At 35.5% G+C, this 14,690-nt stretch overlaps 1 protein-coding gene across 1 annotated transcript in view; it reads right to left on the bottom strand.

The window, feature by feature from the left end:
• The window catches only part of negr1 (neuronal growth regulator 1), a 231,929-nt gene extending 219,003 nt beyond the window's left edge, over positions 1-12,926 (bottom strand). Inside the window, exon 1 of the mRNA XM_056460143.1 lies at positions 12,565-12,926. Within this exon, the coding sequence (XP_056316118.1) occupies positions 12,565-12,737 (173 nt within the window). The 5' untranslated portion in view covers positions 12,738-12,926. The remainder of the gene's footprint in view (positions 1-12,564) is intronic.
• Between the last annotated feature and the right edge of the window lie 1,764 nt (positions 12,927-14,690).

Below are 14,690 nucleotides of genomic sequence, written 5' to 3'. Positions count from 1 at the left end.
AGCTCCTTATTAACTATTATTCAGACCCAACATTGCAAATCTTGTGATGTGACTACTGCAGATACGCACGTTGCAATATCAATGGTGAAACGATATATTGTTAGGCCCGACTAAATACTTTTGGTTGACATCACCAGCGTAGGTTACAGGGGAATAACAACAGAAATTCCCATTTTTGCATACACCGCCAATACATGACACCTTAATTGTTGTTTAGGGGGGCATATAAAAATGTAGACATGTCATTTTGTAAACAAATGTAGACATTTAATATAGAAAAATGTTAAAAATAATGAACAAGAGTTCACAAAAGGCATGTAATTTTATTAGATGAATTCTTCGCAACCTTCTGTCGAACACTTCGTCTACCAAAAGGGTAGCGTTGGCAGTGGAGATGCAAGCCTAAACAAGGTGACCCGTACTGTACCGTACTACTGTACTGAACTGAACCATACTGCTCAGTGGAAATAAGGCATTAGACAGGCTTCTAATTGCCTTTTAATATGATTCATCACACAAAGAGTTCTTTTGGAGACACGCACACACTACTTTTGCTGTGTTCCACAGAGAAAAATTAGTCTTACAGGTTTGGACCGACACGAGGGTGGGAAACCAATGACAGAATTATCATTTTTGGGTGAACTCTACTATTATGTGAAAAATAGATGTAGCAGAAGAGCACTCTCCAACTGGCACAACACTACAAGCCTTTCGCACAATGTGTGAACGATGGCAAGCATTGTGGGTCTACTCTTATAATGAAAACATATTCTCAGCTCAGCGCAGCACTTAAATAATGGCAGTTTGACTACTTTGCTTTTACCACAATTTCATTAATGGCCTTTTAAAGACTCTCCGGCTGTTTAAGAGGCACCAAACACCTTTAACACATCAGACAATTGGCAACAAAGAAAAGTTGGGTGATCTGAAAGTTAAAAGAAGTGAGCTAGTACAAATTAGACGGCATTGTTCATGTTGGTTGGGCTTTGACAGCTGCAATTAAAACGCTCGTGTTCTTGAAGGAAACCAAGCGCCGCCACCTCTCAAGAGGCAACAGCTTTCATTTCATAAATAAGCTCACTTCCTGTCGGCTAATATTGTGTCATAATGCCAATCCTCTCTGGTTCTGACAAATGGAAAATGCAACATTACGAGACCTATTAAGCGGCACGAAAACAAAGCCAGATATGCAGAGCATGAAAAAATGTTTGGAAGAAATGGCGAGCATCTTAGCAGCTGACAGTCTGTGATGATGGTGTGGCATTCCCAGTCTGAGCAGAGCTTCCAGTCTGCCAAGAATGCAGAGGCAAAAGCTGTTGAGATGATTGATGACACGCCTCCACTGGCCCTCTCTTCCCTGCTGACATGCACTCACAACCCAACACTTTTCACCACTAATTGGACAACCTTGCAAATTCCTTCTCAGAGACTGTGGTCCACTAAATTAGCCACTGATAACTGCTCAGAATTGGTTCAATTTACCAACGTCCAGAACTGTCGTGCTGGTAAGGTGTCACTCACACTGCAGAGGCTGTTGAATAAACCTGTCAGGCACGAGTTTGTTTCTCATTAGTGTTTCCCATTCTGATGTTTTGATCAAGCTTGCATGTGACAGTTCATTTAAAGTCTAGTTAGGTAAAACTTTGCTTGAAATGGTAAAATCGACATTTCTGTTGCTAATGAGTCCCGGAGGACAAACATCACATGATGGTCACAAATGGGGCATCACATGATCTACTTCTGCTTGTTTGAATAGCTTGCTAGTCGTGTTTTTTAACGGATATAATCAAAGCTGTGTTGGATGTGGAGTGATCATCTAAATGTAGCAGTCTCAATTGAAGCTAGTTTCAGAAAGATCTAGCATTGTCAGCGAGATACTGGCCTATTCACAGACACTAACAAAGTAAAACTTCAACCTCCGTTAAGCTGGGAATCTGGGTCTGTTATGTAACCACAAATGTGGTCAATGGCCATTCAAAATTGTGAGAGCTACAAGACTCAGCGTGAAGCGTTGCCAAAATTCTTGGCAGAAACTTTAACTTGAGATATTTGAAGTATTTAAATAGACTTTCTACCAATCTGTCCTAGACATACAAACTCTACTAGACCTCTAAAAAGCTTTACAGGCACAATTGTTAAAGTATTGTGCTAGAAACAACATAATTATGGGTTCACAGCAAACACGCATGCTGATAAAGTGTTTACCTTAAACACATTGGAAGTAGCACTGGGGAGGAAAAACGACTGCGAAATATAATTCATCCACTGGAATAATAAGCTAGTTAAATCTGAGATTGTTCAACTGTATGGTTCCAAACATCAAACTAAAAACATCACTACACAATTGGGTAGCTGAAAAAGGAATCTGTTAAATAAATAATCCATACAAAAGGACGCAATCATCTAGAATATTACTTTCCCCCATTTTACAAGGGAAACTGCAATCAACGTTGCCTTACATCAAGTAATATTTGATTTCTTTGTTGGCCAACACAGTGATACGTCACATTAAGCTCTCAGAGGGGGAAAGAAAGCCTAAATGCTATTGATCTGCTTCACTGCTTTGTATTCCATTCACTAATAATTACCAATGCAGTCCCTCCAATTACCCAGCTCTACTTAACATTTACAGCCACGTGCAATCCACACACATTGATTCATTATGCAAATGACAGGGACTAATTTAAGGCTTGCTTACATGACTCCATTTAAAAACCTGCAGCCATGGCAATGCACTGTGCACAAATGAATTGAGACACAGATTCCATTTAGTGCTGAACAGAGATTATTAGACACATTTAAGCCATTTGTCAATAATTAGATGAAAAGATGGATGGATGGACAGACCATCAGTATATATAGTTGAAGTCAGAATTATTAGCCCCCCTAAATTATTAGCCCCCCTCTTTATTTATTTCCCAATTTCTGTTTAACGAAGAGAAGATTGTCAACACATATCTAAACATAATAGTTTTAATAACTCATTTCTAATAACTGATTTATTTTATCTTTGCCATGATGACAGTAAATTATATTTTACTAGATATTTTTTACCAATTTAAAGACATTCTTTACCAATTTAAGTGACATTTAAAGGCTTAACTAGGTTAATTAAGTTAACTAGGCAAGTTAGGGTTAGTTAAGTTAACTATACAAGTTATTGTATAACGATGGTTTGTTCTGTAGACAATCGAAAACAAATATAGCTTAAAGGGGCTAATAATTGACCTTAAAATGAGTTTTAAAAAATTAAAAACTGCTTTTATTCTAGCCGAAATAAAATAAAATAAACTTTCTCACGAAGAAAAAATATTATCAGACATACTGTGAAAAGTTCCTTGCTCTTTTAAAAATAATTTGGGAAATATTTTAAAAAGCCAAAAAATTCAAAGGGCGGCTAATAATTCTGACATTAACTATATATATATATATATATATATATATATATATATAAAGCATATTTGAAGCATATAAATTTGCTTCAAAACAAAAAATTCACTGCAGATAAATTAAAAAAAAAAACAAGGAGACTAGGAGAAATAAACTTGTTTTTACTCAAGGGTTGAAACCTCTGATCTTTGAGGGACATGAAATAGGGATTGTTGTTGGATGTGTTAAATGTTTAGGAACATTTATTGATTGTGGATTGACATTTGCTGGAAATGTAGAGTGTATTTTTTAAAAAGCAATGCAGAGTTTATATCTTATTAGGAGGTTACAACAATTTGGTGTGCGTCAAGATATTCTGGAGATGGTATACAAGAATTTGGTTCAAAGTGTTGTGAGTTTTAACATGATTGCATGGTATGGACTATTGCCAATTAGGGAAAAGCAAAAACTGTGTCAAGTAGTAAAAATTGCCAGAGCAATTGTTAAGCACAAAGACAACCAAATATAATGTATTTAATGGGAATAAAACAGAAAGCACATGTCATTATTAAAGACTGCTCTCATCCCTTAAATATAACATTTCAACTCTTGTGATCAACAAGATGTTTAAGCAACCTCAAGTAAAGAAAAATATGTATCAAATGTCCTTTGTGCCGACTTCCATTAGAATTTTAAATACTGTGTTTGAATAGGTAAGTATGAATAGGGTGTAAATGAGTTTTTAATGTGATTTACGTGATGCCATTGAGTATATTTGTGTTGCCTGTTTTTCTGTGATATGTGTAATGTAAACGCTGATATGGTTGACAAAGCCAAGGTTAAATTTCCACTTGTAGACAATAAAGAAAGTAAAGTAAGTAAAGTAAATATATATCACACGAGTAGCAATGCGATATGGATGCATATTGGCACTGGCATGCAGTGATTCGAGGCTGCAGGCCTTGTGCCTTAGTGTCCCACCAGTGACGATATACAGCCATATTGCACTGCTACGAGTGTGATATTGCGTTTATACAACAGTTCGACAGCATAATCATGTATATCAAAAAGAAAATCAACCAGAGAGGCTCAAAAATCCTTTTATACGATGGACTACTTTCTTCTGCCATTCCTTCACATCTGCAGCTGATGTCAGAACAGCAGAAACCATGGCTTAAAAACACGTCACTTTAGAGCCAGTATAGAATGATTCTCTAGTGTAATGTCTGAAGTGATGACAAAACAGGTGATTTTGCCCACATTTTAAGATTAAAAGGCTGAACGGCATGAAATTGCATCAGTCTACAGAGATTTTCCAGTATTTCTCTGTAGAAATTGAGAGATCACCATAATTAACCCCAAAAAAGCCAAAGCAAAGTAGATTACTATGGTATAAATACAGCACTACAACATACAAAAAAAGAGAATGTCACTTACCTATTTTATAATGATTTGATCCATTTGATAGTTTGAAATTACGCTGAATTTTTCTCCCCTAAGGACCTATTATGCGGTCTCTGTCGCCATCTTGTGGCGCAAACATCTTTGCTCTGCTCAGTATGACAGGCTAATGGCCGCCGACACGCTGTATCTCCGAAATTAAAAATATTTAAAATAGACACTATCCTTATAAATAAACTGCATAGTTGCAATCTAAACAACTACATTATCGCCTTAAAAAGGCTCAAAAGTACACTGGTATGTTGTCCAAAAGCTGTTCCTCTGCTTGTCATCTTGTCATGTGGGCAGAGTAATAGACAAGAGGGAAGACGCAGTACGAGTGCTGTTATTGCGGAATCAAAGCTATCAGCCAGCGAACCAGCGACCTTCTTGCTGTGAGGCAATTGTGCTACCCACTGCACCACCATGCTATTTCTTAATATAAAAAGACATTTTATTAAATATATGCATGTGTGTATTTATACGTATAATAAATATTCAATATTCAATATACACACACATATATTATGTCAAAAAAAACTTATATAAGTATAAATATAACCTTTATATACTGTTTATATATGGTTTCTCACAAATAACTGTTTTACTGAATGCCACTGAATAATTAATTCAAAAGAACTCATTCATATAGTAATGAAACAAGTAAATTGTTTAACTTTATCACTGAATAGGTTGGGTCTCTCCACTAAGATTACTCTTAGGAGCACTTGTACACCTAATTGATAAAAAATTTGGAGCATACTCAAAAATCCAGGAACACAGCCAATAATTTTCTTACTGAAATAATTTACTATATATTAAGGGAGGTACTGGCAAGATGCCACCAATAGGATGTCAGTTTCACCACTAGGAATGAGGGCAAGTATACATATGAAGGAAAATATTGACAAAATAGCATCTGTTTTTACATGAATTTGGAAAACCTCATCTTATTATTATATAGTTTACTACAAGCTTATAATATATAATCAACAAGTGATTATAGACCGTTAGACAGATATATAGACAGACAGACAGATTTCAAATGTTCTCAGAGAGGATTTTATTGTGCCCAGATGAAACTCAATACTTAGCCATATAGTATGGAGCAAATGACAAATGAGCCTTCAATATTACCAGTGAATGTGCTGAGGACTGATGATAGGATTACTGTTAAGGTGAACGGCGCAGGCCTGTGTGCTCTCCAGTTTGAGAGTAGAGTGGGTGTCTAGCACCTGGGGGACAAAGAAGCTTATCTGGTATCTACCGAGCCTGCTTCATCAAAAGCCATGAAAATCAGTGACAGGTTGAGGAGAAAGGAGGTTAAATCTACTTGAAAGGCACTACTGTTTTTTCAGAAGCGCTTCAGGTATAATTGCTTTGAAGATAACCATTATCTAGTGGCAATGATTATTTACTGCATATTTTATCATGAGACTCGTGACCTCCCCCACAACTGGGAAAAGGGGGCTTTTTTAGGAATATTTTGTTAAATGTGGCAATTACATTTATTGAGAACAAAATTATTAAAGGGATAGTCAATCTTTCATTTTCTTTTCAGCTTAATCCCTTTATTAATCTGGGGTCGCCACAGCCGACTGTATTAAAGGCATAGTTTACCCAGAAATGAACATTTACTCAACCTCAAGTGGTTTCAAACTAGGGCTGCACGATATTGGAAAAATTTGACATTACATATTTGTTTCTGTGCGATATTTATTGCAATATAAACACAATTTCACCAGATGACTTAAATAGCTCTATTTAAAAAGTAATTCTTTTAGATTTATTGGGTTGATTTTGTAGGGGACTGAAAAATAAATATATTTTTATGTAAGATATTATATATATTAAAAAACACTAAAGACCATTTCAATGTGGTCATGTCACTGGCCCATGAACATTTCCTGCTTGTTGTCAAACTATTTCATGTAACATGAGGCAATTCAATCATAACTTAATGTTAAAACAGCTATCATAACATTATTTATTAATACGTAGCTCTTTTCGGATTCTGGGAAGCGATAGATAAAAAAATGTAAAACAGGAAATACGTTGGGACCATTGTTATTGTTTACATCCCTCAAAATGGTCTATAAGTCATAATTAAACACAATAGAGGAAATATTAAAGAGAAATAAACAATGCTTTATGGTTTTTAGAAATTAATCAAATGTAAAAAAAAAAAAAACATTGCACAGTCTTCATCATCATATAAATTATTCAATAAAATGTATCTATATTAAACTTCTTTATGCACTATTAAAATACTATAAACTCTCTTAAAATGCTCCAAAGCCACAGGCCTTAAAATACTTGATGATAAACTTTCACTCTATTATTATTACATTCTGCAGTGTCTCCACAAATCTCAGGTGATTTGACCTGTGGTTTCTGGTCAAATATAATCCCAATTTAGGCTGCATGATATTAGAAAAATCTGATATTGCAATATTTTATTTTTCTGCAGTATATATTGTGATAAACTGTATCTACAATTTCATCAAATGATTGAATAGCACTATTTGGAAAGAATTTATTGTCACGCTATTTTAATGTTCACTTCTTGCAGTCAGCAAACTATTAACTATGACTTTGGCTTCAAAAAAATCCTAATTTGGTCCCTACTAATAGATATTATGGTAGTTTAGGTATTGGGTTAGGGATGTAGAATAAGATCATGCAGAATATTTAGTTTATGAGTACTAATACGTAAGGCCAGACTGAGTCTGCTGACATTTTTTGCCATTTCTGCTGAGAATTTTGTAAAAATCAACGGAATTATTTTGGGAGTATCGTAACTAAAAACTTAATATATTCAATAAAAAATAATAGCTTTATAACTTTTATTTAATGTTTACAATGCAAAGCCAATTACATCAACTTATTTGGTTAACAAATCAAGTCTATCATATAATATAAAACACAGAAAATATTACTTTACAAATGGTATTATACATAAATCAAATGAACATTTTCATATTAGTCAATATTTTTACTGAAATTAATTAAAAAACTGAATAAATCTAAATTTTTACACACACAAGTAAATAAAGACTCAAAGATGGGCAAAAAAATCTGCGGAAATCCGCAGATTTCTGCGCGTGCAGATTCCGTGTCGTCCTACTAATAAACAGCCATTATCAATAGCATGCATGCTAATAAGCAATTATATACTTAATAGTGAGAATTGGTCCCTAAATTGTTTCCAAATCTATTAATTTACGTAGATTGATTGGGATGATTCTGTAGGGAAGTGAATGGTGCATAAAATAATAAACAAATTATATGCATTGATAAAAACAATAAAGCAAAGATGAACTAAGCAGTGCATCTTTTGTAGATTTGTAAATATAAATGTAAAAAGTACACTGCAAAGTTTTTAATGTAAAAATAATGCAATACAATTATTCTTTATTAAATGTCCAGCTGCCAGAGGTTTTTTTTGCCTGAATATTAATCTCTCTCAGGCCTTAAAAACATGCAAACTATATATAGAATATATAAAATTATATATAAAATTTCACTTTGTTGTGGTTAAACAGCTATGACTCCACAAATCTTGTGTTCTGAACTGTGACTTTTGCTCAAATATAATCCTAACTCAACATCTCATGTCTATGCGATGTGACTATTGGGAACGCATATCAATGCTGAAACTATTTATTGTGCAGCCCTAATCCCAACTCAAAATTGCATATCTTGCAATGTGACTATTGTGGAAACACACATTGCGATATCAATGCTCAAACGATATATTGTGCAGCCCTATTTCAAACCTTTAAAAGTTGAGCAATTCCAGGGTTATGGATGTGACATTTGAAGTAAAATCTCAAAACATAAATTCACAGAACAATATATGACGAAACAACTAAACACAGAGTTATGGGAACAGAAAAATATCAATCTGTAAACATTTTTTTATATTTTAAATGAGGAAAATAAACTTTTATTATGATTTTTATTATGATGTGACCAAAAAGTCTGCAAGTTTACAGTATACAACATACTTTGTAGAAATTCTGTGAATTAAACTGCACAACCCAAAAGAAATAATGCTAATCAAAAGGATAAGAGTTAGTTCTCTATAGAACAAAAACTATTGACTTTATGTTATTTGACATTTTTTGCATTTATGAGGGAAAAGCTTCGTTATGGATGTGACGTCTCTCCGTTATGGATGTGACATATATGAATTTGTCAAATGTAATTCTTTGAAAACATTAACAGAGACATTTTTCTGTATTTTTAAACTACTTTCACAAAAAACGCAAGAACGGTTTCGCTTTTTAGGCGAAAACTAAATTTTTTTTCATGGCAAGGTTGACATTTGCATGGAATTGCTCATTTCCTTTTTATCTGTTGCACTCAAAATAAAATATTTTGAAGAAAGCTGAAAACCTGTAGCCATTGACTCCCATAGTAGGAAAAACAAACAGTACTGAAATTAATGGTTACAGGTTTCCAACATGTTTAAAAATATCTACTTTTGTGTTTAACAGAAGAAGGAAACTCATAAAGGTTTAAAACAAGTAAAAGCTGAGTAAACGATGAAAGTAATTTTATTTTTGGGTGTACTATCCCTTTAACAGAACTACTACTGTATATAGTGTTAAGGAAATAAATAACAGACCACATGAAAAGTGTAATCTGCTGATCGCATTTGTATTTATAGCAGTCTTTAGCATATAGTAGCAGGCCATATTTTAAACATGTTTGTATTTATTTTTTTTTTTTAAACTATAATTTCAGAAGAGTTAATAAATGAATATTTGGGGTGATAATCATTTTGTGAAAAAGAAAATGCTTTAAATGATAATATTTGTATTTATTTATATACATATATACACACACATTTATACATGCTGTATACTAAAATACACACAAACATTCACACACACATGCACCTTTGCTTTTACTCTTTCACAAGGTAACATCTGAACTACATTCTTTCATTCACTGTATACATTCCAGCAGTGGCTTTCAAACAGAAAAAGTGCAATATTACATCTTGCCTTCTGGTATTCACGGCTGGTAAATGTCAGATACCTAATGTTAAGTTCCTGGTTTCTAATAGCATTCTGTCTCACCTTTAATATCCGGGGCTGACTCTATTTTTACAAGAGCAGGATGTAATACAGCACAGAATTTACTTTGAAATCATTGATGGCACACTAAATACTAGATCTCATAATATTCATAATAAAAAACCATAATTTATTCTTTAAGAAAAGCCATTATATTACTGAGCTGTAGTACCACTGCTCTCTGTATATGCTAATATACACTGCAGCCAAACAGCAAATATTAAACGTGGGATCACTGGCACAAAGTCAAGAAGAACCATTTAAAGAGGATCACAGTATTTCTTATAATTAATGCTCTTCAGCTTGATAGCTCATCACTGCCAAGGATAAAAAAAGATTAGATACACTTGAAAAAGTCGAATCTTCAGTACCTACATTATTAATTTTGTGAGCATTTGGCATTTAAAATTCAAAAGATGTTTGTTTTTTTCTTATGGGATTGTTGATGCTGACACAACAGATGCGATCCCTCTGAAATAACTACTGTACATCAGCAAAATAGCAATGATGCTACCATAGCCACTAAATATTTTACAGAGCAGAGGACAGTATTGTTGCTGTTCAGGTCAACAATAAAACAGAAGAGATAAAACAGAGGAGAAAATCTCACACTAGAATCCTTCCGATTAATCAGCACTGACAGTAAAAGGCGTGGCCTGAGGAGAAAAGGAGGTTTCCACCCAGCGTATCAGTGATGCTGGTGAGGGACATGTTTCAAGAAAAGGCACCGAGCATTCGCAAGACCACATACTGACATTCTCTGGGCATCTGGGACAGTCATGACAACCCCATTCACAGTACACAATAGCCTCCTATTACAATTTTTTTACCCAATTCTGAGATACAATAATGCTGTCACGTTGAAATGAATTGGCATAAGTGCCTTCACTTCTGAAAATGTAGCAACAATACAAAAATAAAAACATTCTAGGGTGTATTTTAGGCAAAGTGGGGGTAAAAAAAGATAACAATCAAGGCTTCCTGGAAAACTGATGTTTGAATTGACTGCTATTACACATTGCTAGTAGTTGAAGTAGACCATCCTTTTAATCCAAGCAAACAATTTTGTGGGGAGGGGTGAACAGACTAACCATGTATACCCTAATTGCTTTTTCAAAGCTCAACTCGAAAAAAAAATAGAGACGTCGTGATGAAGGGTGTAATTTCAAGCGGTGACACAATAAAAGAAACAGGCTAATATAACAACATTTACCCAAGTACTGAAATACCTCACACACAGTAAACAACCAGGGATTTGAGAAAACAAGGGGTTAAACATTTGTTTATAGATACTCTTCACTGATGCGTCTTGTGAACGATTTTTTTTTCTCAGTCGGACCTTTTCAATGAATCACTTGAACCAATTCAATAAAAAGGACTTGTTCGATTAGTTCACGAAACAGTCTGAATCACTTCGAGCAGTTCGAGCCACTGACTCTTTGAACGGAGAATCGTCTCATAAAGATTCAAGATGAGTCACCTGGAAGTTTGTTTGTATGGACACCAGATATTTATTAAAAAACACTTAATCTAGAAATTTAACAGAAATACAAATAATGATTTAGCCAAAATCGCTTAATTGTTTGAATCTCGGATGCAACAAACTTAGCCTATCTGCAATGCACACTACTCATCCACATGAATAAAAAAAAGCTATAATAACGAGCATCATGCACCTACTGAATGGCATATTGATAGAACCCTTTACCACGTGGTGACGCACTTACGTAAAGAATTGCTGAGGTTTTTTTGAACAGGTTCATTAAAACGAGCTGTTCAAAAGAACCGATTCTCAGAATCGGACCTTCCATCACTGTTCTAAAATATATTTAGAATCGAAATGGGGAACACATTTTGAAAAACGAGTGAACTTTGCATCAAAACCAAGTTTTGTGCCTATAAAATGTCATCTAATGCTTTAAATGGTTGTCAGGGCTTTTATGTAGCCTAGATTAAAGTAGATTAATCCTTAATGTGGCAAATACAGCGGCTCTTCAAATGGGGTGAAACAGCTGGGATCTGATGTTATGGAAAAGACATTTTCTTTAAATTAAAACATAATATGCAACAGCAAACGTCAAGAATAGACTTGTGAAACTTAAAAGAATAAAATAAAAACTTAGGTTCGAGAAGACACCTGCAGGTACAGTCAGACACACCCTTAGAAAAAAAGTGAACGCAGATTGATTGAATGAATTACTCTAAAATGATATAAACTCCCCATGTTTTAAATTCGACATGAATCTCGCGCAAAACTGCGCAACTTGTCCATCTTTATTTTGTAGGACGCAAACATCAGCGAGCCTCTTTCGGACGCTGAAAATCATGAATGACTTCATTGTAATTGTGCAAAGTGTTCCGCTTGGCGGGGTTTACAAAACTCGACCCCCATCCATCCCCAGCTCCTTATGCAACCCCTTATAGAGAGCATCCTATGCACTTTACAGAGCTATAACCAAGCCAACTCAATCATCTCCAGAACCAGAAAGCATATCGTTAAAATCATCACAGTCCCAACCTGTTCTGGTCTACACGGGAAGGTTTGTGACCCAAATAAAAGTGACGGAGCGGCACTGGGGGATCAGCCGCCGAGTGTTGTTTACAAAACTGAGAGCGGAGCGGCTGAAGCAGGTGCCAGCCAAGTTTAGTTTCAACTTGATCCTCCTACCTGAGCAGCGCGGTGTCTCCCTGTCTGCTGACCACACTCTCGCTGGACGTAGTATAGTCCACAGTTTGTCCAGCGGGCAAACACGACGGTAAAAAGCAGCAAAGACTAAGAATTATAGCGGTGAGCCACTGACCGGAGACGCACGCATCCTGCACTGCAATCATTATGTCCATCACCGCCGAGTGGAGTACGATCCGCGCCGTTATCAAAAATAAAAATATAAATATCTGGATGAAAATATATTAATCCTCCGCGAAGACCCCGAGAAATGGCGTTCCGTGTAGTTTTCCAGATTTGTTTTGATCGGAACCTGACCGCGGGAGGAAGTCGACTCTCCAGTGGCTTGCACACCATCTAGTGAGGAAATGGGAAACGGGAGCAGAGCTGGCAGCAGACACAACCCCCCGGCTCTGATCCTGTTGCCATGCGGCCGTTTCCAGGCAACCCGTTCCCTGTAGCTCGTGATGGAGCAGTTAAGCGGGTGGTTATTCTTGATACGGCAGGACTATTTAAATGAGTGAGTTTTTGACCACCCGGGGTTTATCGCCCCGCAACCTCGAGACGTCCTCCTGCGAACGTGGACTTTTGTTTTGGATTAGACTGCCGAGTGGGGTGACGTCTCCAAAAAACGAGTCAATGAAAAGGGCAAGATTTAAAATGACACGGGTCAGGTCTTGTTTGTGTCATCGGTGGCCCGTGCGGTTAGGTGTAATAGACTTGTGTTTAGTTTAGCTTGAAAGATTTCTATTTTTAGCTTCCGAGTGATTTTGGGGCTTCGGCTGTCTGTCTGGGGTTTAATATAGAGAAGTAAACAAAACGTCCTGACATTTAACGTTTAAAATCCGCATGAAATCAGAGTTTAAAATGTTTAAAGTGTTTTTCCCACTGGAAAAAATAAAATGTTTGTTTTGGTCATCTTCAATCAATCTCTGACAGCCTGACCCTCTGCTTCCTTGTTTGGACTGGATCAATCTCTGTTGATGGCACTTTGAATATTTAAAGCCACGCCCCTCTAACCGTTAGTTTTTAGCCCCGCCCCTACTCAATATTACATCAACAAACCGTTGTCTCAGCAGCGTCCGGTTCACGCAGACTAAATATTTTATTCATATTACATAATCTCAGCAATGATTACCTGAGATTTTCTTCAATTATATGATGCCAAAATAGCAGTTATGTAGGCAACTGTAAAGTCATGCGAAGATGAAACACAAAAAATCACACCACAGTCTTATATCATTTATAATGTCAAATATCCTATATACTCATAGGCGGAGGGTGAACAAACTCCAGGGTAAGGTTAACATATGCACTGCCCTTTAATGCATTTAAAAAGGTTTGCGACCGACCAAGAAGAGGTTTTAGCAAAAGCACCGCCTATCAACAACCGTCTATTATATTCAACACGCACATTAAATAATATTATTAAACTAACCCACTGATCTACACTACCGGTCAAAAGTTTGGGGTCAGTTTATTTATTTAATATTACTTTTATTTAAAAATCAAATGAAAATTATTCTGTTCATCAAGGCAGCATTTATTAAATATAAAAAAATTGTTAAATGCTTATTTATTAAATATTTATTTATTACTTACTGTATGTAGTTTCAAATGAAATTGTTACTCCTTGTTGCTTTTATTACTATTACCAATAATTATAATAATAACAATTATAATAATAATAATTAATATTAGAGTGATTTCTGAAGGATCGTGTGACTCTGAAGAGAAGTATGGTCGCCTCTGGACGCGCCGGCCCTGAGAATACGAAATCATTCTCTTTTTCACGAGGCCAATCGAAAACCGAACTTGTAATTCAGCAACAAATATTTGACCTTTAAAATGTAAAACTCCAAACGATTGCCTAAACAAGATTACTACACTATAGGCTAGACTACGTTACAATGAAACTACCAATTTCATTTAATGCTGAAAACAAGTTAAACCAGTGTAATATATTATTATACCCTCTCGTAAAACTCATTTGTCATTTTATTACTTATGTGCTTGACCAGCAAATCAGAATAGTCCGCTGGCCAGCACTTTTGGTTTGGTTTTCAGAGCAGCTACGAACTGCATTAATAAACAGCGCTCATCAGTGCAACGTGAGGGGTTGCACAGTT

The sequence above is a fragment of the Danio aesculapii genome, chromosome 6 (genome assembly GCF_903798145.1).
Source record: "Danio aesculapii chromosome 6, fDanAes4.1, whole genome shotgun sequence".
Taxonomy (NCBI): Eukaryota; Metazoa; Chordata; class Actinopteri; order Cypriniformes; family Danionidae; genus Danio; species Danio aesculapii.
The sequence above is the reverse complement of the archived record's forward strand: the minus strand, read 5'-3'. Positions and strand labels throughout refer to the sequence as shown.